This window comes from Rousettus aegyptiacus, unplaced genomic scaffold (genome assembly GCF_014176215.1).
Source record: "Rousettus aegyptiacus isolate mRouAeg1 unplaced genomic scaffold, mRouAeg1.p scaffold_m13_p_1, whole genome shotgun sequence".
Classification (NCBI taxonomy): Eukaryota; Metazoa; Chordata; class Mammalia; order Chiroptera; family Pteropodidae; genus Rousettus; species Rousettus aegyptiacus.
In genome coordinates this window covers 173,617,403-173,645,212 of record NW_023416284.1, presented here as the reverse complement: position 1 = coordinate 173,645,212, position 27,810 = coordinate 173,617,403, and the positions used below count along the sequence as shown (strand labels likewise).

At 36.1% G+C, this 27,810-nt stretch overlaps 1 protein-coding gene across 1 annotated transcript in view; it reads left to right on the top strand.

Moving 5' to 3' along the window:
* PPIL4 (peptidylprolyl isomerase like 4) overlaps positions 1 to 24,234 on the top strand; it is a 30,970-nt gene extending 6,736 nt beyond the window's left edge. Inside the window, exons 8-13 of the mRNA XM_016160157.2 lie at positions 3,698 to 3,822; positions 7,830 to 7,896; positions 10,189 to 10,300; positions 13,653 to 13,749; positions 17,786 to 17,933; positions 23,427 to 24,234. Coding sequence (XP_016015643.1) covers positions 3,698 to 3,822; positions 7,830 to 7,896; positions 10,189 to 10,300; positions 13,653 to 13,749; positions 17,786 to 17,933; positions 23,427 to 23,678 — 801 coding nt within the window. The 3' untranslated portion in view covers positions 23,679 to 24,234. The remainder of the gene's footprint in view (positions 1 to 3,697; positions 3,823 to 7,829; positions 7,897 to 10,188; positions 10,301 to 13,652; positions 13,750 to 17,785; positions 17,934 to 23,426) is intronic.
* Positions 24,235 to 27,810: the final 3,576 nt, after the last annotated feature.

Here is a 27,810-nt window from a genome sequence, read left to right as displayed (position 1 = left end):
AACTTGGGCAGACATTGAGCACTCTAAAACATGCTCCTTCTCTGTTTTAGAAAAAGTATGGACTCATTTGGGGAACAGTTATTCAGTAAATGATTAGTTGGCCTACTGGACATTTTTCCTATTCTTATTTTTGTAGACTAAATATACCTTTTACATAGATCATCGATAAATATTTGAATGGATAGATAATTAAATTTTATTATCATTTTATATAGTAGAGTTTTCAGATTCATAGTCTGTTTTAAAATTCATATTAGCTACTCAGCCATAAAAAACATGAAATCTTACCATTTGCAACAACATGGGTGGATGGATGGAGAGGGTATTATGGTAAGTGAATTAAGTCAGACAGAGAAAGGCAAATACCACATTATTTCATTTATATGTGGAACTCAAAGAACAAAATAAACTAACAAAACAGAAACAGACTCAGACACAGAGACCAAATGGGTGATTGCCACATGCGGGGGGAGGTGGAGGTGGGTGAAAAGGCAAAGGGATTAAGAAGTACGAATTGGTAGTTATAAAATAGTTATGGGGATGTGAAGTACAGCTTAGGAAATATAGTCTCTAATATTGTAATAACTGTGTAGTGCCAGGTGGGTACTAGACTTATCGGGGGATCACTTCGTAAATTATATAAATGTCTAGCTACTATTCTGTACACCTGAAACTAATATAAAATAATACTGAATGCCAACTCTAATTGAAAAAAAAAATAAATCATATATGCATCACCAGTCTGAAGGAATAAATATTAAAGACTATAATTCAGGAATACTTCACTGAGCTTAAAAAAAGTGACAGTACACACTTTAATGAGCACTCTATGCATCTGAGAACATTGACCCAGAACAATCAACAACAAGATAAACTTGAAGAAAATTACTAGACTTAAAAGATAAATCCTTTGAGCAGCTGGGCAACAAGAGTAAGTGACATAAAAAGGAAAGAACATTAGATTATCATCAGTCTTCAGGAAAAATACAGGCAGTGTATGCCAGAAGAATATGGGGTAATGTATTTTTAAAACTTTTTATTTTCAGATAATTTCAAATTTATGGAAAAATTACAAAAAACAATGCAGAGAACTTCTATACATCTTTTACCCAGACTCACCAGTTTTTAACATTTTGCCTCATCTTCTTGATCGTTTCTCTCTCATCTTCCCCTCTCTCTTTTCGTCTCTACTTTTCCCTCTCTCTCTGTCTCTGATTATACGTACAGAGACACATTATTTCTTCTGGACCATTTGAAATTAAATAGAAGCATATTCCTCTTTCTTTATCTGTTGCATCAGCATGTAAGAGCAACAGCACTATCCTACATATTCGTGGTACAGTTATTAAAATCAAGAAATTTAAAATCAATAGAAATTACAGTTTATAATCCAATTTTATCAGTTATTTTGATAATATCCTTTGCAGCTTCATTTCCCCTCCAGTTGGAATCCAACTTTCTAACCTTGTCAAACCCAGAAAGGGGATGCATATCTTTGTGTTTAATTCACACATTCTTTCAACGTATGTGCACTGGTTACCTGTTACCGCCAAGCATTCTTCTAGGAGCTTAGGATACATCAGTGAAAAAAAACAAAGATTTATCTTTGTGGAGCTTATACATTAGTGTATAAAACATTATTGTTAACTAAAGTCCATAATTGACTTATGGATTCACTCTTTGTTATACATTCTCTGGATTTTGACAAGTGCCGTGTATCCACCAGTACAGTATTATACAGAATAGTTTCATGTCCCTCAAATCTGTGTTTCACCTGTTCATCCCTACCAGTCCCCAACACCTGTTTTTTACAGTCTGCATAGTTTTGCCTTTTTCAAAATGGCATATAGTTGGAGTCATGCACTATGTAGCCTTTCAGACTGTTTTCTTTTCACTTAGCAATATGCATTTAGGGTTCCTTCAAATCTTTTTGTGGCTTTTGATAACTCAGTTCTTTTGATTGCTAAATAATGTTCCATTGTATGAATATACCATAGTTTGTTTATCCATTCGCCTGTTAAAAATACGTTGTTTGCTTCTAAGTTTTGGCAAGTATGAATAAAGCTGCTGGTAAACATTTGTGTGCAGATTTTTATGTGTGCCTTAAGTTTATAACTCATTTGGGTAAATATGTAGAAGTGTAATTGCTGGCTTGTATGGTTTAGCTTTATAGGAAACTGCCAAATTGTCTTCCTTTTGCATCCTACCAGCAAAAATGAGGGTTCTTGTTGCCCTACATCCTTGCCAGCTTGTGGTGGTGTCAGTGTTTTAGATTTCAACCTAGAATGTAGGTGATCCTGTGCCCTTTTGATCCTCACTATTAACAGCTTTCATCTTATGTCTTCTAAGAACATCAATTTCTCTTTATTTGTGTGTAAAATAATGGTAATTCTGCTAGTGTTTTGCTTTATCAACTAGTGGTTTTGAACTTCATAGCTGTTAGGAGTATTTCAAATTTCCTTACATAATATTTTAACATTATCTTTGACAAGTAGTATAGTGAGTTCTTTTCTAACTCATTAACTTTTTTCCTCACTTGGGCTTCCTTTAGATGTGGTATTTCTGCCATTGAAGGTGCTTTTGGGGATTTTTTATTGTTTTGCACTTCCCTGCATGTGTCATGATACTGCTTATTGAATATAGGTTATTCTTTTCTTTCAATAGGCTTCAGAGACACTGAGAAGATCTTACTGGCTCTGTTTCTTCTTACTGTTTCTGATTTTTAAAATTTCTTTTTGTTTTACTGCGTTTATACTTCACGTGATAATCTTATTGGAAATCATCTCTGAGAGTTTCAGATACATGTATTCTCCCCATCTAAAGGCCATGGGAAATGTAGTTTTCGCACAATGAAGCCAACACTATCATCATGGTTTTCTCTCACTGTCATCTTGCCTAGTCCTTCAGTAGGAAGTGGCATGTTCTGCTCAGGGCAGTAGTTGACTGTGAAGTTGACTTCAGTTTGACCAAAGTAGATAATAGTGAGGGTGAGAATATAAGGCTAGAAACACTATCCAGGGATTGTTGCAGTTCTGTATTGAACAATAATAGGGAAAAAATTGGGCATTACTAATCTCAGAAGGCTAAAGTAAGTATATTTTTCAAAATTTTAAAAACAAAACTAAACAATATGTTGCTTAAAGATACATAACTATGTGGTAAAACTTTAAAGGAATGCAAGAGAATGGCCAAAAAGGAAAACCAAAAAAAAAGTAGGTTATTTCTGGTGAGAGAAGCATAGGGATAATGGGATCAAGGGACCTTTTAGTGCTTAAGCTAGTCATTGGTGTCATGGGTGGTTTTAATTTTCATGCTCCATAAGGTATACTTTGCATAAATTCTGTCTTTAATATATCAAATACGAAGAAAGAAAAAATGGAGCTAAAAATGTAGGTAAGCCTGGGCTCAGATTCCAACTCTGTTGCTTAAATAATATGTGGCTTTGGGCAAGTTAGTTATTTAAACTTTTTGAATTTCACTTTATTCTTGTGTAAAATAGACTGTTGTTTTTAACATTGTTTTAACAATTGTCGGTAATGAATTTTGAGATCTTACTTAGATTTCTTTTCCTGAGCCTATAGTTTATAATGTAAATTTAGATGTTTTAGAGAAATCAGCATTTGGGGCTTAGAAAAGGGATTTAGAATGGAAACTAAATAAAAGAATTAATTTATATTTTTGTTTATTTATTATTTAGGTGGGGGACCTACCTGATGCAGATATTAAACCACCAGAAAATGTGCTGTTTGTATGTAAATTGAATCCAGTGACCACAGATGAAGATCTGGAGATAATATTCTCAAGATTTGGACCAATAAGAAGGTACTCTCTAGAATTAGGAAAAGATTTTAGAAAAACTAGGTATTAGTTGGTGGTTTTCTAATGACATTTTTGATATGAACTTTAGGTTACTTTTGTCCTGGTGAATCTTACAGATGAGCCTTTTGGACAATAGGGAAGAAAAAAGTATGTATGGTTATATGCGTAATATACATACAAATATATACATGGTATATAATTAATGGTTCTTCTACTTCCAACATATTTTCACTCTGAAACAGGAAATGAATGGAACAGTTTAAGTCTAGTTCTATAGTATTCTCAATAACCTTCTTTAATATTTAAAATATTTATCTCATTTAAGTTCTCCCTAGAATTACCAGCAATCCATATCAAAATTAATTTAAATCAAAATTTTCTCAAAGTTTTTTTGCACTATTAATGCAAAAGTCTATGAAGGTGGTCTCTACCTAAGAGGGGAGCTGGGCATGAGGAAAGGACTAAGAAGGAGTGTGAGCAGGGGAAGCCATCCAGGGAACATGAGAGAGGAAGGGTTTGAGGTGGGCACGAGGCTGTGCCGTCAGTCCCCATAACCGAGATAGGTGAGGGGACTGTAGGACCCGAGTGGGATGGCAAAACAGAGAAGGTGGCCCCCGTGTCCACCAGGAAGGAGATGGCCTTACCCGCTACCTAGAGCGTTACCCTGGGCTCGGTGAGAGTCAGAGGGGTCCCCGAGTCTGGCCCTCGTCAGTCATCTGCTAACCCGAGAAGTTCCAGTGAGGATGTCGCCTGACCGGATGATCCCCCGCATGGAGGCGTCGACGGCGATCCGGCCGTTGGACAATCAGATTTCCAGTGGCCCATCTGCCTGCAGATCGGGCAGGGCTTCGTGGGAGCCCGTGGGTTAGGGCACTGACGGGCCCAGTGGCCTCCATGGCAGCGTTTGAAGCATGCCCCAGAGGGGGTTGATTTTGGGTTGACCCCAGCTCCTCGGCCCCTGGGGCCTGCCCGCCTCAAGGCAGCTACCAAGGCCCGAGTTTGGAGTGCCACCTGCTGGTGGGGATGAGCCTGGAGGCAAGTTTCAGCGGTCTCCTCTCGGGCATTGAAAACTTTAAAGGCCATTTTCACCAAATCCTGTTTAGGGATTTGAGGGCCATCCTCAGCCTTTTAAAATTTTTTTCTGCTATCTGGGGCTGATTGGGTAATAAAGTGGGTGGCTAGGACTGTTGAGCCCACTGGGGAAGTTGGATCTAGACGGGTGTATTGAATAAGGGCCTTGGTGAGGCGATTGAGAAATAGAGCTGAGTTTTCGTCGGCCCTCTGGTTTACCTCCCGAAGTTTATCAGCGTTAACTGCCTTGTTGGAGACAGTTTGCATGCCACTGAGGATGCATTGCGGCATTAAGTCACTTCACCGGCGGCCATCTTGCCCTGCTTGGTATTCCCATCCCGGGTCAGTTCCCGGGGTGGCCTGAGATCCAATGGGCATGGTGGTGTCCATGAGGTGAGTTTGGTCAGCATAGGCCTTGGCAGCGGCGAGGATGCGATCTCTCTCTTCAGGTCTGAGGGTGGAGGCCTGGATGACAAACACATGCTAGGTTAGATCATAGGCCTGAGTGAGATAAATTCGTTGATGTAATTAGTGGGGTTAGAAGAAAAAGACTCTAACCACCTTTCGATTTGAGAGAGATCCTGTAAAGAGAAAGAAACGTGGATTCAGATGATACCTTCAGCCCCGGCAACCTCTCGAAGAGGGAGTGGAGATCAGAGCCGGGGGCTGAGATGGGGATGGAGCAGGTGGAGGCAGAGGAGGAAGAGAAGGGTGTATCGGGTGAGCGGTGGAGTCCGGCGAGACAGGCGGCAGAGAAGGAGCTGAGGGACTAGGGCAGGGAGGTGGCGGGGTAGGCCGGAGTGGAGGAGGAGAAAGGATTTCTGGAGGGTCGTTGAGAGGAGCGGCAGATGAGTCCGTTGCAGCTTTACCTTCTGTGACAGGGATAGGTGAGGTGGAAGGCTTAGGGCGGGCCTCCCGAGCTAAGAGGACCTGAGCAGTGGAGCATCGAGAGCAGAGGGAGGGACGGGAGCGTAGATCCCAAAAGGCTTGTACATATGGGATTTCAGCCCACTTTCCTGTCCTATGACAGTAAGTGTCTAGATCTGTCAGAGTTTGGAAGTTGAAAGTGCCCTCAGCAGGCCACTTAGATTGATTGTCTAATGGATATCTAGGCCAGGCAGTGGTGGAGTAAAAGATTAGTCTTTTACGTTTTAAATCTTGACCGAGGCCTAGGTGGCTAAAATTTGTTAAGAGACACCCAAGTGGAGTTTTGAGGTCTGGTTTTGAATTAGAAGCTCCCATGGTCTCAGCCACCCGGACAGGTGAAACCACAGATCAGGTGTCCCTGAGTCTCTGATTTAACCCAACAGCAGAAAGGACCGTGGAAAGTTAGAGACGTCTCTCATAACTTACCAGGTCGGGAGTCAAATATGACGGGGAGAGGGGGGGCCGGAGGGGCGGGGGTGACCCTGACACTGCCGCGATTATGGACAGGGGCCCCGGCGGGCCAGGCCCGGAGAGAGTGGGGAGACTGAAAGGGAACTTACCCTATCCGACAGTAGGAGGTGGGCAGTGAAGTTCCCGGAAGAAGAGGGAGGAAAGGCCCCTCAAGGCCGGGAGGCCAAGGGACACAGTCTCCTCCCGGGTTTCGGCACGAAGTGTAAGGTAAACGTGTGACGTGCCGAGAGAAGGTTTAAAGCAAGCCTTTATTGGGAGAGGGCTCCTGGGCGAGGTTCTCTGGTCCAGAGAGGAGAGGGGCCAGAGAAGTCGCGCCCTGGGACTGGCGTAGTTTTTGTAGGGTTATGCGGGGGTAGGGTATAGAATGGGGAGTGTCAGTTGAGCATCCAGATTAGGGCAGTGGCAGATTAGGGCGTTGGGCCAGGGCTTTAGGGTTGGGGCCCTTGTCCAAATTCCGATATCAAGCTCTGAAGCCTCCAAGTAGGCATCTGGCTGGCCCTTTCCTGTGACCTAACAGGTAGTATTTCTGTGAGAAAGGGGAATATTTTAAAATTAATTATTTTATATTTAGAATTTCATTTTGTGTATTTTTTTTCATGAAGCCATTCTTGATTCTTTCTGTTGAAAGAAAAATCTTTTTATAAATGGCTACCCGACTCTTTTTTTTTTTAATCAACTCTTCCATCCACTTACAATATATCAGATTTATAAAAAAAATACTCCCGTACTGCTACTTCTTATTTTTCAGTTTTAGACATCATATGCTGACTCCCTGCTAGGGAGTGTGAGATTTACCTCTATTACTGACCTTCTGGGTTCAATCTTTCCTCCTACTGCTTTGGTCGTGTCATAATTTTGGTTAGGTCATTGTTCAGTATTTACATTTCAATGTTTACATAAGCCTTGTAACAGCTGAACCATGTGCTATAATGTGATTACTTTTCCTTTTTCTCACCATGTTTTATTTTCCTGTTTCACTTTATGTTAAAAAATAGATTTAGGACACGTGAGGAAAGGGACAAGCCAGCTAGTTTCAACACTATCTTATTTACCTTTTCACTTGTGGTTAAGATGAATTAGCTCTGTATGATAGCTATACTTGCAGGGCTAAATTTGAGTTTGACTCATAGTAAAAGCATAATAACTTACCGAACATGTATATGTGTGTGAATGTGCATAGTCTATTGCAACATTCTATAATTTATCTACATCTGGACTAGAAGTGAATTATGATTAAAAAAAATTTTTTTTAGCAGTAGTTTACATTTGTCACAAGAAAATTAAGTATTTTTCTCTTACTCTTCTTTAGTGCTTTGGGAATTTAGGACTGTAGGCCTAGACAGGTCATTTAGAGTAGAATTAGGTAATGTAGTTACTAGACTGATGAACAATTTTTAAAAAAATAATTATTATTGAAAAAATTTGGAGATATATAATTCTGTGAGTTTAACTTTGCCTTTTAATAACTGTCATTTTGTTCTTCAGTTTCAAAGAATGAGAGTGAATGCTTTTTTTTTAATGTCACTTTTTCCAACTTTCAGTTGCGAAGTTATCCGGGATTGGAAGACTGGAGAATCCCTCTGTTATGCTTTCATTGAATTTGAAAAGGTAAGGCATAATACAGACATGTGAAATTTGGTATTTATTTTATTCTCATGGTATTAAAATGCGAAGAACTATAGAACCTTTTTCTAGTCTTTAAGATTTGAAAATTACTGTGCCCTTTCTTTAGGCAACTAAGAAAAATGACTATTATATTCAAATAGGGGATAAATTCAACATCTGTTCATGTTAATATATGTATCTTTAGGTTCAGGTGCAATCTGCATTACTGTATCTTTAAAACTTTAAAGTTTTAGGTAAAGTCATTCATATTCTGTAAATGGTTTTTCAGTGTTATTTAGGGAGATACATCATTTAATAATAGAAAGAAAACTGGACTGGGTGTTATTATAAATATTAATTCGACCTCTGTCACCAATCAGCTATTATATGATATTTGGCAGTTTATTTAGGACTCTTCTTGCTGAGTGTTAACTTCCTAGTAAAAAAAACTTGAGTGTTGGATTCAATGGTACCTTCTAGATCCATGATAATAATGACGGTTTAGGTTGCTTAAATAAGTTTCTTTGTGCTAGGCATTAGGCTAGTTGACATGCATTTAATCTTCACAACTCTTTTGAGATAGGTACTGTCCTCCTCTTCCCAATAAGTATATAGTAACATGACTTATTTAAAATCATGTACCTTGTCAATGTCATGGTTGGGATTTGAACTTAGATATGTCTGACTGAGTTCTCATTACTTTTAGCCACTATTTCTTTATGCAGCTTTGGACTTATTTGTGTCCATTAGTAGCTCATTCTAAGTTATGGTTATTCCGAAGCATTTACCAAACACCTTCTATATTTCAGGCACTGCGATAAATCCTAGGAGTGCAAGATGAGTAGAGGCTTGGGAAGACAAACACCTAACAAATTTTACCTAGATACTGTGAGGTGTACCAAAACTAATATCTACAAAGTGTAGTGGTGCTAACTAAAAGGAGATCTCTACCTTTGACTTTCCATCAATAACTTTTTGTAGACTTAACAGTGTCATTCCATCATTGACACTATAGGATATATCATTTATTTACTCACAAATATAATTTCATTTCATTTATAGCATGTAGACTATTGACTGCCTATGTTTCTCAGTCTTCTGTAGATATGCCATTTTCCATGATTATGTAGTTCATTCAACTCCAAAACATAGGGTGATGACAGAATCTATGAGTTCTTTATTATGATTCAGCCTTTCTGTTTTTGAGGTGGAACTTTTGTGGCCTTTCTCATTTCTTGAAAACCGGATTAAGCTACATTATTCTGTTTCATAATTCTCATGGCTGGTAGCGTCTTTATAAGTGTTCATCACTTAGTCTGTATTTTTTTCATGTTAGGCAAGTTCTCTATGTTTTGGATAATCTGATCCAAAAAATTTTTTAACTGAAGAGTAAAACGCAGAAGCTCATGAGTGGACAGTTTGATGAGTTACCAGTTAACACGCCCAGGTGAACCACCACCCAAGTTAAGAAATAAAACATTAGCAGGAAAAAATGACCAGGATCCCACAGGCCCTCCTTGTGTCCTCTTCATAAAATAACCCCTATTTCTGACATCATATTAGATTTTGTCTAATTTTAAACTTGATATAAATGTAAACGCATAGTGGCTAGCTTCATTTGCTCAGTGTTATATTTGTAAGATTATACGTGTTACTGCATATAGCTTTTTACTTTTTTTGTGAATTTTCATTGACATATGGTATTTCATTGTAATAATTCTGTGTGCATGTGCACGCACAAACACATCTGTGAATTTTATAATACTCCTCTGGGTCAACATTCCATAATCAAAAACAAAAATATTTCTTAGTATGAATATTCATACTAAGTGGAATAAATTAAAGCCATAGCCTCCCATTAGGTCAGGTTTTGCTATAAAATGGTTTTAACACCAAATTTATAAAAACAACTTTCAATTTTCAGGATATTTTTGGGTTTTGACTAAAAGGGATTCTTACCAATTCTTACAATTGTTAAAAATATGTACATCCACTGCAACTGGATGGTCTCAGTTCAAATCTTGGCCTCACTCTTGACAACTGTGTAACCTTTGGCAACTTCTATACCTTTCTAAACTTTTCTTTTCTCTTTGAGAAAATGGAGACAATAACTCATGGTTTTTAACAGAGTTAATTGAGGTAATAGATGAAAAGCATTTAACAGCATTTGGTACATAATAAGTGTTCAAATATTTATTTTAGTGACAACACATTTATTACATTTTCAGTATGTGTTCTAGCTACAGAAATCTTATCCATAAAGATTTATGCTTAAGTTTTTATAATTACTATTAGGAAGAAGATTGTGAGAAAGCATTCTTCAAAATGGACAATGTACTTATAGATGACAGAAGAATACATGTGGATTTTAGCCAGTCTGTTGCAAAGGTTAAATGGAAAGGGAAAGGTACGTGGCTTCATTTTTGTTTGTTTCTGTTTTGCTTTGCATGCCTGTGTGTGTGCACGTGTGTGTGCGTGTCTGTGTGTGCGCGCGTTTTGACTTAGTGCTTTTAATTAGCAGAAATGTTCATTGATGTAACTCCTGCCATTTGTGGTTTCGTATAGCTGCTATCTAGAATCTAAGATAAAGAGGTGTGTGTGTGTATTTTTATACATGTATTTTAAACTGATAATGAATATGTTTCCTGTGTTTGACTGTGTTATAATATACTTGTAATTACCTGCTGCAGACATGATATGTTTCCAAAGTAATTATAATGATGCTGTGTTTGGGTTCTTCTAGAAGTAAAACTCTTAATTTTTTTCTGTAAAGTTTGTTTTAGTTGTCATATGGTTCAAAATTGAAAGATCCATGAATATGTGGTGAGAAACAGTCTCCCTTCCACTCCTGCTCAATTTCTCAGTTTCTACTCAGTTTCTCTTTCCAGAGTTAACCACCGTGACCTGTTTCTCTTATAATCTCCCACATACATTCTTTGAATATACATACATATATGCATATTTATTTTTGTTTAGAATCTCCTTTCATGTCTTTTCTCATATATACTTTATATATAGTTTTCTCCTTTAAAAAAAGAAAAAAATATATTTTCTATCTACACATATTTTTTCTATTTTAGGAAAGGAAACAAATGGATGCAGGCTATATCTACTGTTTCTGTATCTCGCATTGTTCATATTAGTATCTAAAATGGCAGCTCATTCTTTTCAGTGGCTGCACAGTGTTCTGTTAAATGTATGTATCATAATTTATTGAACCGGTCCTATTAATGGACAGTCAAGTTTCTAATTATTTATTCCTCCATGTACTTTATACTATTCCCATACACATGACATTCCATATACATTAACATATACATATGTCAAATAAATTCCTGATAATGACATGTCAGACTTCAGGTCGAATCTGTAGTATGCTGAAATACCATGGGTTTTTGAGTTTTGATGCAGTGTTTTTCAAAGATTTCACTTTGGCCATTATGTACCATGTAGTGCTAGGAGTACTCTTTTTTTCTATAACGTTTTTTATTTCTCATAAATTTTATGAATTTTTTTTTTTAAGAGGAAAAAATAGAAAGCACTACCTGGGAGTGACGAGCTGAATTGCTTGTTAGATTGTGTTACCTTACAGGAGTTCAGAGGAGGGTGAAATTACTAATGGCTAGAACAGGAAGGCAGGCCTGATGGAAGCCATGTTCTCTATGGTAGGAGAAAGTGACCTGGATTGGGGTTCCCTGTGCTGTTTTCCCCCTTGTACTGTTATTAATTTCTCCCACAAAGCCTTTTTACTAGTAGAACGCATGACTAGATTTAGACACTCCTATCTACTTTGAGAGACATATGAAAACTAAATTGAGGCACTAAGACAGTATGGTTTTCACATGTGATATTTGCAGTTAGGTGAACGAAAGAATCAAATATATATATTCAGGAACTATAGATGAGCTGCTGGTCTAATGCAGTATATTCTGATCCAGTAATGCTGCCAACTAGCTCTTCTGTGGGACTGTTTCCTCAGAGAGCTAATTTAATTTCATCATTTGAAATATATATGAAATAAGTATTATTATAATTCCTCATTACAGGGAAAGAACCTGAAGCATAATCTTGTGAAGTGATTTACCCAGGGTCACATAAACTGATGATTTAAACGGGCCCTAAATCTGTTTTTTTTTTCTTTCTCAATTCTGTCTTCTTTCTAACCTGTCCACTCACTGAAGAAATGATACTGCCTTCCTGAGAAATTTCAATGTAGTTTATTTACCAGATGACTTTTAAGTGAATCTCTTGTTTTTTTCTAAAATAAAGTGTTACATAGGAGACACATGTTTCGTTTCACATATAGTTTGTTGTTAATCTCAGTTAATTTCAAGATAATTTTATATATTATGGATTCACATTTAATAAATTGAATGTATAACTACGTCCATTCCCAATACTAAGTACTTTTCCTTATAGCCTTATTTAATGATTCCAACAGCTCTGTGAAAAATAGTATTATTTCAGTTTATAAATTAAGAGAATGAGTGTCAGAGAAATGACTATCTTACCTAAGACCTCACTACAGTCAGAATTTGAATGCAAACTTCTTGCTTTTTAATCAGTTGCCCTTTTTATTATACCATAACTGCTTCATCTCTACTGACACTCCTAATGACAAGCATATGGCAAATCTTTTTTCAGTGATGAAGTGATACCCATTTGTTACAGTTACCAGTGTTTTAACTCTTACAGTTGTCTATTTACATTTATGTGAAACATTGTCTACTGATCATTTCTTTCAAGAACCCTGAATTACCAGATTTATCTTGTTTTGGATGCTTACCATTCTTTTTCCATTCCTATTTTTTTCCTTTTGTTTAAATACCCTGACAACAGTTAAGGAATATACAGGATTCACAATCAAAACACCTTTCTGCATACCTCCAGCTTACTTTACCTGTACATTCAATCTTGGACCTTTCTGTAGGAAGCCCTCGCACTGGCGTTTCTTCATGCTAGTGGAGGGGATGGGAAAGGCAGGTCTGGGACATGAGTGGAACTGGATTCTCACCTGGTAGGAGACTGGGCTTGAGAGCAGAGAGACTGCATTGCATTCTCTCCTTTCTCGGCCCTGCCACTGTGGGCCAGTCAGGCTATAACAGGAAGTCCTGTTTTTCCGAAGGGATTGTTCATTTCATTTTTGGCACTTGAGAGGAACAAAGGTGCTCTTAAGCAAGAATTTCAAAGCAGAGACAGTTTTTCTTTGGTGTGCTAACCAACCTTCTCCTCGCACATCCCTTAGCAAACATACCCTGCTGTCCCCTATCTGCTTGGTGCTCTTTTGAGATTTTGGGCATTGTCTCCTTTGACATACCAGAAGTCTTTAAAGCCTCACTTATTCCAAACTTATAAGCCTCTCAGATCTGAGACTCAGGTCCCAAACCCTCAACTTCCTTTGGACCTAATGTTCTCATGGATGTAATGACTCTTCTTAAACATCGCACTATTTTCCAGTGGGCGAATGTATGCCCTGTATAGTTTAGGATTCAAAATTTGGTATTGTAATATTCACATATTTCACTAGGTGGCAGCATATGGCCACCTTGCAAAATGTATCTCTGATTTCAGTTAAAATAGTAATAGATAATGAATAATTATGATTCTTCTATTTTCTTCTCAGCCTTTTTCTATCCCCTGATACATATGCCACTTACAAAATAGCTCTGATATATTATCTCTTTTATGAAATAATTTTTGTTCTTGATTAAGAAGGTGACTTTTCTTACTAAGTTATTTTTTCTTTTTTAAATAAATAGGTGGAAAATATACCAAGAATGATTTCAAGGAGTATGAAAAGGAACAGAATCAACCATCTAATTTGGTTCTGAAAGATAAAGTAAAACCCAAACAAGAGTATCCTTCACAAGAACCAGTTAGTCAATATGTGCCGACCATCTGCTCTGTGCAGAGTACTGTAAAAAGCCACAAAGGCTGTAGAAGACAAGGTTCCTGAATCCAGATGGTTTGCGAAGGAATTATTTAGTTTATGTTTATCTCTTTTCACTGTCTTATATATACTTTGCGTTTTCAGTATATTCTTTGTTATGGAGAGAAAGTTAGGATTGTCCTAATTCTTTCCCTCCCTACTCTTAGGTTAAGGCTGACACTTCTCAAAAGATCATCAGGTAAGATTCGTATTTTCTTCATATAATTGTAATGTTTTAAATTCCTCATAGTCAGAAATTTATTATAGCTAAGCAGAATCCTTGTGCTAACCCCTTAACTTCTTTGGAGATAGTGCGTAACTAGACAACAAAGTCCTGTTGATCTTTTATATGATTAGGTTGCTTCTTTCTGTTTAATTCATTGTCAGTCTAGCAACAAATACTTGTTGGACTCCTGTTGTATGCAAGAGTTGACTCTTAGAGAATTAAAAATAAATCTATTGACATGACCATTTAATTTAGGTTTTTCCAAGTTTTAGGGTGAGACAAATAAGAAGCAATGAAACATACTGTTTGTATTACGTCATTTTAATTTTTTCATTGATGTTCTCATAAATCCATCATTCTACACATTGCAAAGGTTATTTCTTTTGAAATTCTTTCTGTAAATGGCTTCTTTGTTTTTTAGTTTCTGTTGGTGGTTTAGGGATTCTCTTTTCCCATACTATATAGACATTTCCAAGTAGTTATCAAGGAAAGATGAATATCAGGTTGACCTGTTATATACTCATTTTAAAAAATATGTTGACTGTCTGCAATACGTAAAGCATTGTAAGGTGTTAGAGCTGGATAAGTCTACAATATACTGATGTAATCAATTAGAAGAGGCTTTCGCATGCATACAGACCAAATAATAAGCTAAGATTTAGTCTGAAAAGATGAACATTAGAAGGGATATGATCGAAATCTTAAAATCATAAAAGGTATGGATGGAATATACTTGAGATTTATTTATCAGATCTTTGAAATCAAATTTAGTATAACCAGTAGTTACTCGAAGAAGGGGAGTGTGTAGGACAAATAAAAGGAAGCACAGTCATAGAGTATAAAGTAGATGTCTTTCCTTTACAGAGGAACTTAAAGGCTGACAAGAAAGAGTACATAGTATTGCAGTGTTTTAAATTCAAGACGATAGATTATTAAGAGTGAAGAAAAGAAACTAGGCATGTTTGAGAATAAATCTCTAGCCCAGTACTATCCAGTAGGACTTTCTGCAGTGATGGAAGTGTTCTACCCCCTGTCCCATGTAGCTACTAACCACATGTGACTATTGGGCATGTGAGATGGACCGAGGAATTGAATTTAAATTTTTGTTTAGTTTTAATTAATTTAACTATAAAGAACCACCTTTGGCTGTATTTAACAGTGCCTGCTTTTAGTCCTTTGAAGTTGATGGCGAAGACAGACAGGTCCTGGTGGAAACCACTGTTAGTTATTCTCAAATAGAATATTGAACAAGGAAAAAGAAATTCATGTGTCTGACCCAGCAGGATCGTCTTTATGTTCTTGGTAATTGATATGCTTCATTTTAGCGAGGCATTTATAATCTCAGGTACAATAATAGAGGGATATACCATGTGTTTATAATGTGTAAGATAAATATGTATTTTTTTTCCACATTACATATTATGTTCCTTTGTTACTAGGGCAAGGAAAGGAGATTCAGAGGATAGGATAACCTAATGTGCAGACAAATTGTCGTAAGTCAGTTAGAAAGGTATGGTAGGGATATTCTTTATGGATCTTGAGAGAAAGTGAAATTGCAATAAATGCAGACTGCTAATAAAATTAAAAAAAAAGATAAGTAGAAGGAGAGGCAAGTTTAACTTGGCCAGACTAGACCTCAGGGAAGAAATCGGGGGAAAAGAGGTCAGGGAGATCACAAATTTATGTTTCATGTAAATTATTTTGGAGAGATTTTAAATCTTCTAGAAGTGCCAGTTGTATTGGTGAGTAGATGTCAGTAGATGATGTAACAAGTGTCTTGGTGGTATTCGTTGATTATTACCTAATCAACAAAGACTTAGTATCTGTTACATATTTTGTTTAGCAGTGAAACATAGCCCTGCCCACAGAGACTTTATGTTTTATTGTTGGAGTTTGGGGAAAAACAGACATTAAATAATTACCGCAGATTAAATACATCTGTGGAGCATTGCAAATAAGTGCATTTAGGGGATATGGCATTTTTAGTAGAGGAGAGGGGTCAGGGAGCACCCTCAAGTAGCACTAAAGGAAGTAACATAAAAGCTGCTGCTTGAATATGGGGAGAGGAGAGATGAGGTCGGGTGGTGTTTTCTTTAACTGATTCGTCATTCAAGAAATAGTTTACGTCTGGACCCAGCACAACCCAAATGTGATCATTCACATGCACACATAATTGAAACAAAAATGTCATAGTGTTTTTTTTAGGTGCCATGCTCTCTGTTCTCTATTCTGTTATTAAAACATGCCGGCTGTGCCCCATTAAATGGATTTTGTGCCCCATTGATGGGTTATGATCAGCGGTTTGAAAAATACTTCTCTGAAGTATTTTGGACAGAGGGAGAAGCATGTGTAAAGCAACACACTGAGCTGAAATCATAGGCAAGGGCCATTGAATTCGTCCGAGAAAGGAAAAGATCCAGAAGGCGCCCTGGGAACAGTGTGCCAGTATGAAGGAGAATAGAAGTTAGAACTAATAGGATGGCGCAGGCTAACTAGTCATCTTTAGCCATCGTACGAAAAGTGGAAAGGTGCGCGTTTTCCTGTTTAATCTTAGGTAGAAGTGAGTCATCCCCGAGGAGAGCATAGACTGTGGCATTGTGAAAACAGACATGAAACTCCGAGGGAAGTGTCTGCGATTACTCTTGTCCCACATGCCACCAAAATAGCTTCCTCATAAGCTTTCTTTTGAAAACCACTCTTCTTGCCTTTGTCAGCCTTCCTCAAAATCTTCTTTAGAAGTCGAGATTATTTTTAGCAGCGGTTGTAGTAGTTATACATTTTCTTTTATTTTAAGGCATAATAGTATATTAGATAAAATACTAATCTCTGAATTAAAACATATCACAATTTTTATAACATGTGAAGGAAGTTAAAAAAGGATTCACTCAAGTTCTACCATCTAGACAAATGATATTTATTTCTCCTTGTTCTTTTCAAGCCTTGATCTTCTATAAAGTTTGGTAAAGTTGTGACCATCGTATGGTATATACAGTTTTTTTCATCTTTAATTTTTCATAAATACCTTCCATGGTTTTTTTATAGCATTCATTTATCATTGTTAATATCTTCTTTTTAAATAATATATTACATGTAAATATATTACATGTAAATATATTACATGTTGAAGTACTATGTAATATATTTAAGTATATATTTATTACTAGGCTTTTTGTTGTTCCCAGTGTCTGTTATTAAAAATAATCCCGTTATGTATACCTTTGTTCATTGAACTTATTTTAGTTATTTATAACTTTTTATTTGAATTTAAACATGCTAATTGTTGACATGCATTGTTAAATTTCCTCCTATAGGATTGAACTAACTTTTACACTTCAAAAGAAGAGCCACCTTTTATCTTGAAAAGCTTCTCTGGCATTGGAGTTTGTAATATCTCAGTTTTTTCTAGTTAAACATGTGCCTTTTCTTTTAAGTTTTTTAATTATAGACAAATATGTTTCCTTATTTTTTAGCTACTTATGTTTTCATTTGTAAATACAGTTTTTTCTCCTCCATTTATTGCTCAATTACCAGTTGTTAACTGCTTATATACAATCAGGGTTTTTTCTATTTTTTCTGACTGTAATGAGTTAGTTTTGTTTTAGAAATAAACTATGCAAGATGCTTTTTGCTTTCAAAAGTTACCTTTAGCCTCACGGTCTCCGTTGTTCGCCAGATTCTCATGTTTTGATGTGCTGGCAGTGCCAGTTCTCACGTTTGTCCTTGACTAGTTGCTGCAGTGCAAAATATGATCTTATACTAGATGAGGAGGCAGAGGACTCAAAATCAAGCCACTCACACACAAGTAAAAAGCATAAGAAGAAAACCCGTCACTGCTCCGAAGAAAAAGAAGACGAGGACTACATGCCAATCAAAAATACTAATCAGGTACTTCTGGTGTCCAGACTTTGTGTGTTACATCGTAGTGACGTAACTTAGGGAGTAAGGGTAGAGTACTGAACAGGGACGGGTTTTAGATTTAAGAATCTAAAACATAGAATGGTTTCACCAGGGTAAAGAACTTTATTTTTCAAGAATATAAATCACAAAGTATAAAAGACAATTTTCAAAGTAACTTAATATATCATATAGTTCCACCTTATAAAGCAAATGATTTCCATACCTGTGGACACTCATTTATTCCCCTCAAAAACGGTTATGCTTAAAAAAAAAAGTTCTTCTCATTCACCATTTTATCTATAACTATTATGTACAGCATTTACAGCTCTTGAAGTTTTAGGACCTATAAAACATTTATTCCCTTCCATATTGTGTATATGAAATAAAAACAGCACTCATAATTAATTTGATCATCCCCAAAACTTTCCTGAACCATATATTTTATATGACAATGATAATAAAAATTCCTGAAAGAAAATTGAGCATAAAGAGGAGATATCGTGTTCAGCCTGCATCTGGGCTCCCAGTTAAATGAACAGCAAATTACATTATAGCTTCTTGCTTTTGTTTTGCCCCCTGAGGACATTTGCTCTGGGCACTGGTGGAGTAGGAGGGTTTCAGCAGGCAAAGGTGAGAAGGAACGTGAGACAGTGAGAATATCAAACAGAGACAGGGAGATGGAGAGAGATTTATACAGTGTGATTGGTAGAGTAAAGGATTTGCTGTCAGAAAAGCTAGATTTAAATTTCCACACTGCTAGACATTCCTGTGACCTCAGTAGGTTATTTTACTTTCTGAGCCACAGTTTCCTCCTCTGTGAAATTGAGATAATTCTTATCTCACGGGCATGTTGTTAGATTAAGTGAAAAAAAAATGTGTGCAATCATTTTCTACACTGGCTGTTACTATTTTACTGTTACAGTCAAATTACTGTGTTTTAAATCAGAGTAGGTTCTGTTTGTGGCAATCCCATGAACTGGATTCAAATGTCAGGTAATTTCTTCTTGATGTTTAAGTGTTGCTTTAAACATTTTTTGTTTTGTAGTTTAAAAAATCATTTATATGCTTCCACAGTAAAATCTACAAAATGGTACCGAAGACCAAACTTGTATCCCTGTCCCTTCCACTTTTTCTCCCCCCCTGTAGATAACCATTTCATGTGTTTTATTCTTCGTTAAAAAAAAAATTTCAGCAAGTATACATTTTATATTCTTACCTCCCTGTTTTCTAGATAGCTTATTTTCCTTCTGCTTGCCGATATCCAGCAAAGGCATAACCTCTCTTCTTTCCACAGCCCTTTAGCTATTTAAAGATTGCCATCATTTCATGCCCTGTCCTCAGTTTTTAACTTACACCTTTGTTAATCCTTCAAGTAATCTGCACACCAATCAGCGATAGCTAACATCTTCAGGATCTTTACAATTCTAGGTGAATATGATCGCCCCCAGTTCACAACAAAGAAAGTGAAAACAAAAGGAGCAGCTTTCCCATAGTTTTACACAGCTAATAAATAGTGGAAGCACTATTCAGACTTGTGGTCCTCACGATTCTAATGCTGCTCTTCTTACCTGGGATATATTCCTGTCAGTTTTTCCTCCAGAATCCTTTTGTTGTTCTAATATCATTTGTCCCATAGTATAATATTCCACTGTAACCTAACATAGGGGTCCCCGATCCCTGGGGTACGGATCAGTACCAGTCGGTGGCCTGTTAGGAACCCAGCCTCACAGCAGGAGGTGAGCAGTGGGCAGGTAGGCGAATGAAGCTTCATATGCATTTTTTGTATCACCGCCTCAGCTCCACCTCAGATCATCAGGCACTAGATGCTCACAGAAGCCAAAAAGATTGGGGACTGCTGCTCTAATAGGAACATGTCCCTTTTAGTTTCTGTACTATATTTATTTAGCCTAAGATTATCCCAAGCTTTTTTATTGGTAACTGTATCACATTTCTATGAATATTAGTATATTTTCCACTAAAAACTCTTAATTCTTGGCCCCATCCCATGAGGCCACAGCTCCTTATCCTGCATTGTACACATAGAATCATCAGTGAATTTGGGCCTGAGATAAACACACATTGGTGTGTCTGGTATAAGAGGTCTAAAAAAAATCCAAAGCCTTGACTTCATTTTAAGTCTGTTATTTCCTTCTCTTTTTATGAATTTTTTTTAATCTTGTTTGATTAAAACTTTACAGTAGCAAATATCCTCTTCATTCGGCATGGAGTAAGAAGTGTTGTTTTGAGGGAATACTGTTAGTATTTTTTAGAGAATTTTAAGGCCGTTGTCAACTATAAAATTGTTAATTTTATAATTATAATTAAAATTGTTAATTTCCTAACTTTATTTCTCCCCTCAAAATATATTAAAACAATTTTTTTTTTGTCTTTAACATTGGTCAATCACATTATATAAGTTTCAGGTCTACAGCATGATAATTGGATACCTATATACACTAGTGTGCTCACCACCTAAAGTCTAATTTCCATCTGTCACCATACATTTGACCCTCACCCACTTCCCCTCTAGTAATCACCAATCTATTGTCTATATCTATGAGTTAAAGCAAACATTTTTTGATTTTATACTTTAATAATATAGCTATACTCATTTTCTTTCTAATAAAACAGCATCCGTATTTAAGATTTCAGTAGGCCTATTTTTTTCTATTATTCTGATTGTTTATCCTTTTGATGCCATTCTCAAAAATAGAATAATTAAACTGAATTTTCAGTACTGGGTAATTTTCAGGTATCGCTCAGATTTTCCCAGGTTGGCATTTTGTTTGGCGAGCCTAGTTACTAAGAATGTTTTAACTTATTTCTTCAAACTCTTTGTTTTTTTTTTTAAGTGACAACCTTTCTGTTCAATTCGAAAACTTCTCTATTTAATTTTCCACCTCATATCTTAATTCCAAAGATGGTTACTGTGTTGTTGAGGTTTGAGTTTTACGAGGGTTACAGGAAATGAATACTCAGCTGCGGGTTGCCTGACTGAGAAGTATTCATACTAGTTGTCAGTCCTCTGTGGTTTTCATAGGTGTTCAGTGTTCTTATAAATCGGGACTCTATTTTTGCTGTCATTTTAATCCTCTAATGTTATTTTAATGATTTAGATTTAACTAAATCTGTGATTTAGAACCAGAGACCAGAGCAAGGATAGCTTTTAGTTCGAGACCTTTTTTTGACTGCTTTACATGAAATCATTGGCTAGGTTAAGTTGGTTGCTTTAAATTGGCCATTTTATGGTATTTTTTTTCTTAACTTTTTAGCCACATGCTGATTTAATCATCTTATGTCTTAAATGCATAAAATGATAGAATTTTTGAATTCCATCCTGGAAAGGCCTTAGAGCTCATCTAATTCATTCCTCTCACCTTAGATCCTGACCCTGCAGGCCATGGGCTTTGATAGTTTAGTGGGAGAGCTGGAACTTTAATGTTTATTTTGATTCAGTTGGGTGTGTTTTTTCATTATTCTGTATCACACCCTTCTCAATTTTATATGTCAATTTTCTGATCAGTTAAATAATTATCTCCGGCCTCTGCAGATCTCTTGAATCTCTGTTACCTTATTTCCGGAATGGGGATGATATCGTACTCCGAAAGCACTTAGCCCTGTGCTGGCCAGTACTTAGAGGACCTGCTCCAACGTGGCTCCACCGAGGCACCTAAGCTTTTCTCCCAGTTCACATTGCTAGCTCTTCCCGCTTTTCCGTTTTCAGCTATACTGCTTACATTAGCCTTATCACAGTCAGTCCAAACCCTCTCATTCTTTGAGGCTCCTCTCAAGTCTTAATTGCTCTATGAAACTTTCTCTGATAAATCTAACCTTAAAAGTATTTCTTGTTTGACACACCTCGTAAATGGCAAAGACCATTGGAACCCAGATTCCCCCAACTTCAAAGCGTGTATAGCTTTGAAAACTTCTCCAAGTAGGTGAGGTTTTAAGGTTTCAGTTCATTTTGGATTTTTGGCTTCCTCAGTTCTGTCTGTCTGTCTCATTTTAAACACAAAGCGTTTAAATGCCTATACATATAATAATGTGCTGAAGATTTTATAGAGTTATACATCAGCTAACAGTCTCTTCATTTTTCAGTTTATTGTCTCAACCAACTCAGAAATTAGGTATACAAACAGAATAGGCCATAGTTATATTTTGTATATGTAACAAGAAGCACAAAAATTCTTTTATCTAAGGATGCCATATTTTGCTAGAAAATAGTAGGTAAAGGGTTAAACCAAATGCCTACTCATTCTTCTATTTCTGGGACTATTATAGAATGATAAAAACTATTGGGATTGTGTGGGAATCATGAATCAGTTTATAATGTATTTCACAAACACTGTGATTGTAGCAATCATTTAGATCTCCATTCACATACTGCAATCACCATGACAAGCATAATATACAGTCTCTAGACAGTATATGGAATAATTATGAATCATTTTCTTAAAACCTAGTCTTTAACCTTGGGTATCCATCACTCTAGATTTTAAACTTTGTCATTTATATCTATTGTATTAATTTCTCTGGTGATAGAGTGGGGACTGTTGGGAGTTCAATCCTTAGGACCTTGCTTTTCTATTAGAAATCGCTTAAGAAAGTTGAATTTTACAAACTAGCTCTTGAAAGAGCATTGGTTCTGATCTTTTTAGATTTCAGCCACTTGCTGAGATACTCATTTTAATTAAGGATAGACTACAAGCAGAAATAGAATTGTTATAATTAGCCCTCCTCTGTATGGGAAAATTACTACTGCTACTTAATATTTATTATGAATAGAATTAAATGTACTCATTTTTATTGTCTTCAGGGCAATGGATTATTCCAATGTGTCTTAACTCATTTTTAAGAAATACATAAATAATGATTTTAATAAAAATATATATTAGCTTAGTCTAAACAAGGAAGATTATTTGAAGATTGGGAGAGGAGCCATTATAAAATAAACACTTTAAAAATAATTGCCCAGACCAAAGTAAGCAGTATCTATTTTCTTTTCTTTTTAGACTGATTAACTTGTCTAAAACCCCTTCCAGCTGTGTTATTTAAATGATGTCTTTTTTATAGGATTCTTATGGGAATTTTAGTAGTTTCATTGCAGAACAGTGATGGCTCCACATTTTGGGGGGGGGGGGTAGTGCAGAAGCGGGAGGTGAAAAGGTGAACTTTTGATATTGTGTCTTTGCTCTAAAGACTTGTCTTAATTTCAATTGGGCAATTTCAGTTCCTTGTTTTTGGATCTGATTCTTCAGTTCAGCTGAAATAGTAGATACAGAGCAATGAGATTGATTTTAAAAATGGTTAAAACTCTTTCTGAATTATTTTGGTTTATAATTTACAAGATTTTTGGCATTAATGGTAGTGTTCAAGTTTGAGGTGCTACCACTGCTTTCTAATGGTAGACCTGTCTAATTTTTAGTAATTGACAGTGATTTTACTGATTCTCTTGTAATTCTCTCTTCATTCCTTTAACAGGATATCTACAGAGAAATGGGATTTGGTCACTATGAAGAAGAAGAAAGCTGTTGGGAAAAACAAAGGAGTGAAAAGAGAGACCGACCTCAAAACCGAAGTCGTAGCCGATCTCGAGAAAGGGACGGCCACTATAGTAATAGTCACAAATCCAAATACCAAACCGATCCCTATGAAAGAGAAAGGAGTAAAAAGAGAGACCGAAGCAGGAGTCCCAGGAAATCCAAAGATAAAGAAAAATCTAAGTACAGATGAGAGATGAAGAAGCAGACATGAGAGGCTAAAATACTTACTCTTGTCTAATGTAGAGTGCTCGACATTCAGAGTTCTGTCAACGCAGTTAAAGACTGCTCATTTGTTTGTTTTTTTTTCACACTAAGATTATGGCCCTTTTAGATTAATATTGATTGTATAGGGCACAGAAAGACAATAAAGAATTGAACATTTCTTTGTATACTTTTTTACCTTAATGTTATTGTTATACCTAAATAGTCTTCATTTTTCAAGTCTTTCGCATTTTCGACTTTTTAAAAATGAAGTATTTTATACCTACAAAAATACACAAACATGTATATATAAGGTATAAAGAATAATAAGTACCTGTGTACCCATCCTCCAGCTTAGGAAAGAGACATTACCTGCGTTTTAGAAGTCCCTTATGTGCCCTCAACTTCTTCAGTTATTATTATTATGAATTTTATGTTTGTTATTCTCTTGCTTGTTACAGTTTTATAGTGTATGTATGTATCCCTAAAAGAAGTGTTAAGTTTTATGGTTTTGAATTTTATATAAATGGTATAATGTATGTTTACTTCTGTGACTTGCTTTTTTTCAACTTAGTACTTTTCGAGAGTCATTCATTTTTACTGCTGTATAGTTTTATACTAGACCACAATTTATCTTTTCTGTTGATAGGCATTTGGGGTTGGTTGGTTGGTTCTGTTTTTGCTATTGCAAACAATGCTGCTATGAACATTGTATATCTAGGAGGGCTGTCGTTTGCTCACGTGGTGTGGATCTTCATCTTTACAGGGTAATGCCAAATTATATTCTACAGCGACCATACCAGGTTATTCTCTGCCAGCACTGCCAGTTTCCTCTGTTTCACATTATCTCCAACACTTAATTTTAAACTTTTTAAATTTTGCCAGTCTAGTGGATGATAAGTGGTATCTTTTTGTTATTTCCAGCCCAGCAAGCAGACTATTATTCTTATCTTTGTCCTTCTATATGTAATGTGTTCTTTTTCTCTGGCTGTGTTTAAGTTTTAGATTTTTAAACAATTTGATTATGATGTGAGCTGGGTGTCCTGTTTTTTGTTTTTTGTTCTTGTTTTCATGTTTCTTCTGGGGCTATTTACGTATGGTTTTGTGTTTTTCATCAAATGTGGAAAAATTTTGGCTTTTATTTCTTCAATTATTTTTTTCTGTTTCTCCCCTCCGTTCTTTTCTTTCTGGGACTCCCGCTGTATGTCAGGCCACTTTAAATTGTCTCACAGCACACTGATGCTCTGTTCTTTGCAGTTTTTTAAGACTTTTTTTCCTCTTCGTATTCCAAATTGAGTAGTTTCCATTGCTGTGTCCTCAAGTCCATTAATCTTTTCTCCTGAAGTATCTAATCTCCTGTTAATCCCATTCAGTGTATTTTTCACCTCAGACATATTTTTAAACTTTAGAAATTTTATTTTAATATTTTTATATTCTCTGTTTTTTAAAATGCTCATGCTCCCCTCTTTTTTCGGAACATCCGGAGTATATTCATAATAGCCGTTTTCATGTACTCATGTACTTGACTATTCTAGCTGTCATTTCTGGTCTCCGTTGGTTGACACACACCTCCTCCCCCCCCCCCGCCCCCCCATTATTGGGTTGTAATTTCCTTCTTTGAATGCATGGTAATTTTTGGATTTTACATTGTAGGCTGCCAGAGTTTTTATATTACTTTAAATATGTTGAGCTTTTATCTGGGACATAAGCAACTTGGAAGCAGTTTGATCCTTTTGTAGCTTGCTTTTAAGCTGAGTGAGGTAGGACCAGAACATCCTTTAGCAAGGGTTAATTGGGCCCGCTACCGAGAGAACATCCTCTGAATGATCTTCCCTATGCCTGGTCTCATGAGATGTTTCCGCTCCGGCTGTTGGAAACAAGGACTATTCTGAGCCCTGTGTGAACTTCCAAACTGTACCGCCCGTTCTTTCCTGGTGGTGCTTTCCCAGCCTTGGGTGGTTTCCTCACCTGTGGACACTGGTTAGCATTGAGCTGAAGACTTGGGAAGCCTCTATAGATCTGCGGCTCCCTCCTCCGGTACTCTGCCCGAGAATTTTTACTTCGGCTCCCCTAAATTCTCCACCCAGGGATACTCACAGACTCTTCGGATGCATGTGCTTATCCTAGGGCTGCAGTCTGGAAACCATGCAGTAAGTTCAGGCAGTCATGGGACTTTCCTTGTTTTTCTTTTTTAAAGAGTTGCTCTTCTTCACCGACTGTCTAGTGTTTGAAAACCTTGTGTATATTTTGTACAGCTTTTTAGTTGTTTAAGATGGCAAAGGTAAGTCTTGCCCCTGTTACTCCATTTTAGCCAGAGCGGAAGTCTCGTTTCAGTCTGCATTTCCTAAGTGTTAACAGGGTCGATCCTGTTTTCATTTAATATTCATTCCTGATTGCTCTCTGTGAAAAGCTTTTTTCATGTCTTTTGTGGATTTTACGTTAAGTTGTCTTTTCCTTCTAGGTTTCTTTAAGGAGTTTTAAAATATAGATTGGATTTTCATCCATTTTGTTGCCATCTTTATTGAAATGTAATAGAAAATTAGTTACTTGTATTTACATTGTACAATTCAATGAGTTTTTTTTTCTTCCAGTTGTAGTTGGGATACTGGTATACCAGTTCCAGTCGCATAGCATAGTCCATTTTTAATATTAGATGTTGCAAACGTCTCTCAGTTTGTGGCTTATTTTTTCACCTTTCTATTTGATGCCCTTGGAAGAGCACAAATTTTAAAAGTTTCCTCAACTTTCTGATACGAAAAATTTTATACATAAATAAAAACTCAAGAACATAACGAACATCCATATTCTTTTTATCCAGACTTAACAATAACATTTTGTTGTTGAACAATTTGAAAGTAAATGGAAAACAATGACATTTCACCTTATACTACTTCATCATGTATTTCTTAACAAGCAAGTGTCCTATATAACCAAATTCTATTACTACCCTTAAGAATTAAATTAAACAATTGAAAATAATCTCATTATATATCATATATAGCCCATACTCGAAATTTTCCTGAAGGTCATTTTCAGGTGTTGATTTGTTTTTAAATTCAAATTCAATCAAGGTTCATGTGCTGCATGTGGTTCTTGCCAATTTATTCTCAGTCTAGAAGAGTTTTTACCCATTCATCTCTCTCTTTTTTTTTTTTTTTTATGACATTGACTTTTTGAAGATTTCAAGTTAGTTGTTTTGTAGAATGTTCTACGTTTTGGAATTTTTTAATGGTATCTTCATGGTGTCCCCTGGCTTCTCTTATTTCCTATAAACTGGAAATTAGGAGTAGATGGTTGATTAGAATTAGGTTATGTATTTAGGTAGGATTTCTAAGTTTAATGTCAAATTTATTAGCCTTTCTCTGTTTTGTGCCTTTTGTATTTTAAGAAATCTTTAATAAAGATATTCTATATTCCAAAAGTCATAAAGCTTTGTTTTTTACATTTAGATCTTTAATTCATATTGAATTGTGTGTGTGTGTATGGTGTGATCTAAGGATCCGAATTCACTTTTCTTTACACATGGATATAACCAGTTGTCCAAAACCCATTAACGAATGGCTCATCTAGTCCTTGTTGACCTACAGTTCCACTTCCATCATATAAATTTCTATATATGTTTGGATTTTGTTTCACAGGTTCTCTGTTCCATTGGTTTATTGTGCATCCTAAGACCAATACCAAATATCTACATTTCTATAGTTTTATAGAAAGTATTTAAGCAAGTCCTACCACCTGTTTCATTAGGAATGCCTTGACCCTTTATTCTGTGCAGTTTTAGAACCAACTTGTCAGGTTCTAAAACCAGGTTTCCCAAAGAATTCTGTTAGGATTCGAACTGTATTTACATTGAAATGGTAGATCGTTTTATGGAAAAAAACATAATATTGAATCTTCCTATTCATGAAGATAGCATATCCTTCTATTTAGTTCTTTAAGCCCTTAGAATTTTCCTTAAGAAGCTTGACCTCTGGTTAAATTTACTCCTTGTTTCCTTATTTTTTATGTTCTATTTTAAATAGTATCTTTTAAAATACGATTTTTCATTTCCTAAGAAGTTACATATATTCTTTCAACTTTATTTCGAGATAATTTTAGATTTACAGGAGTATTGCAAAAAT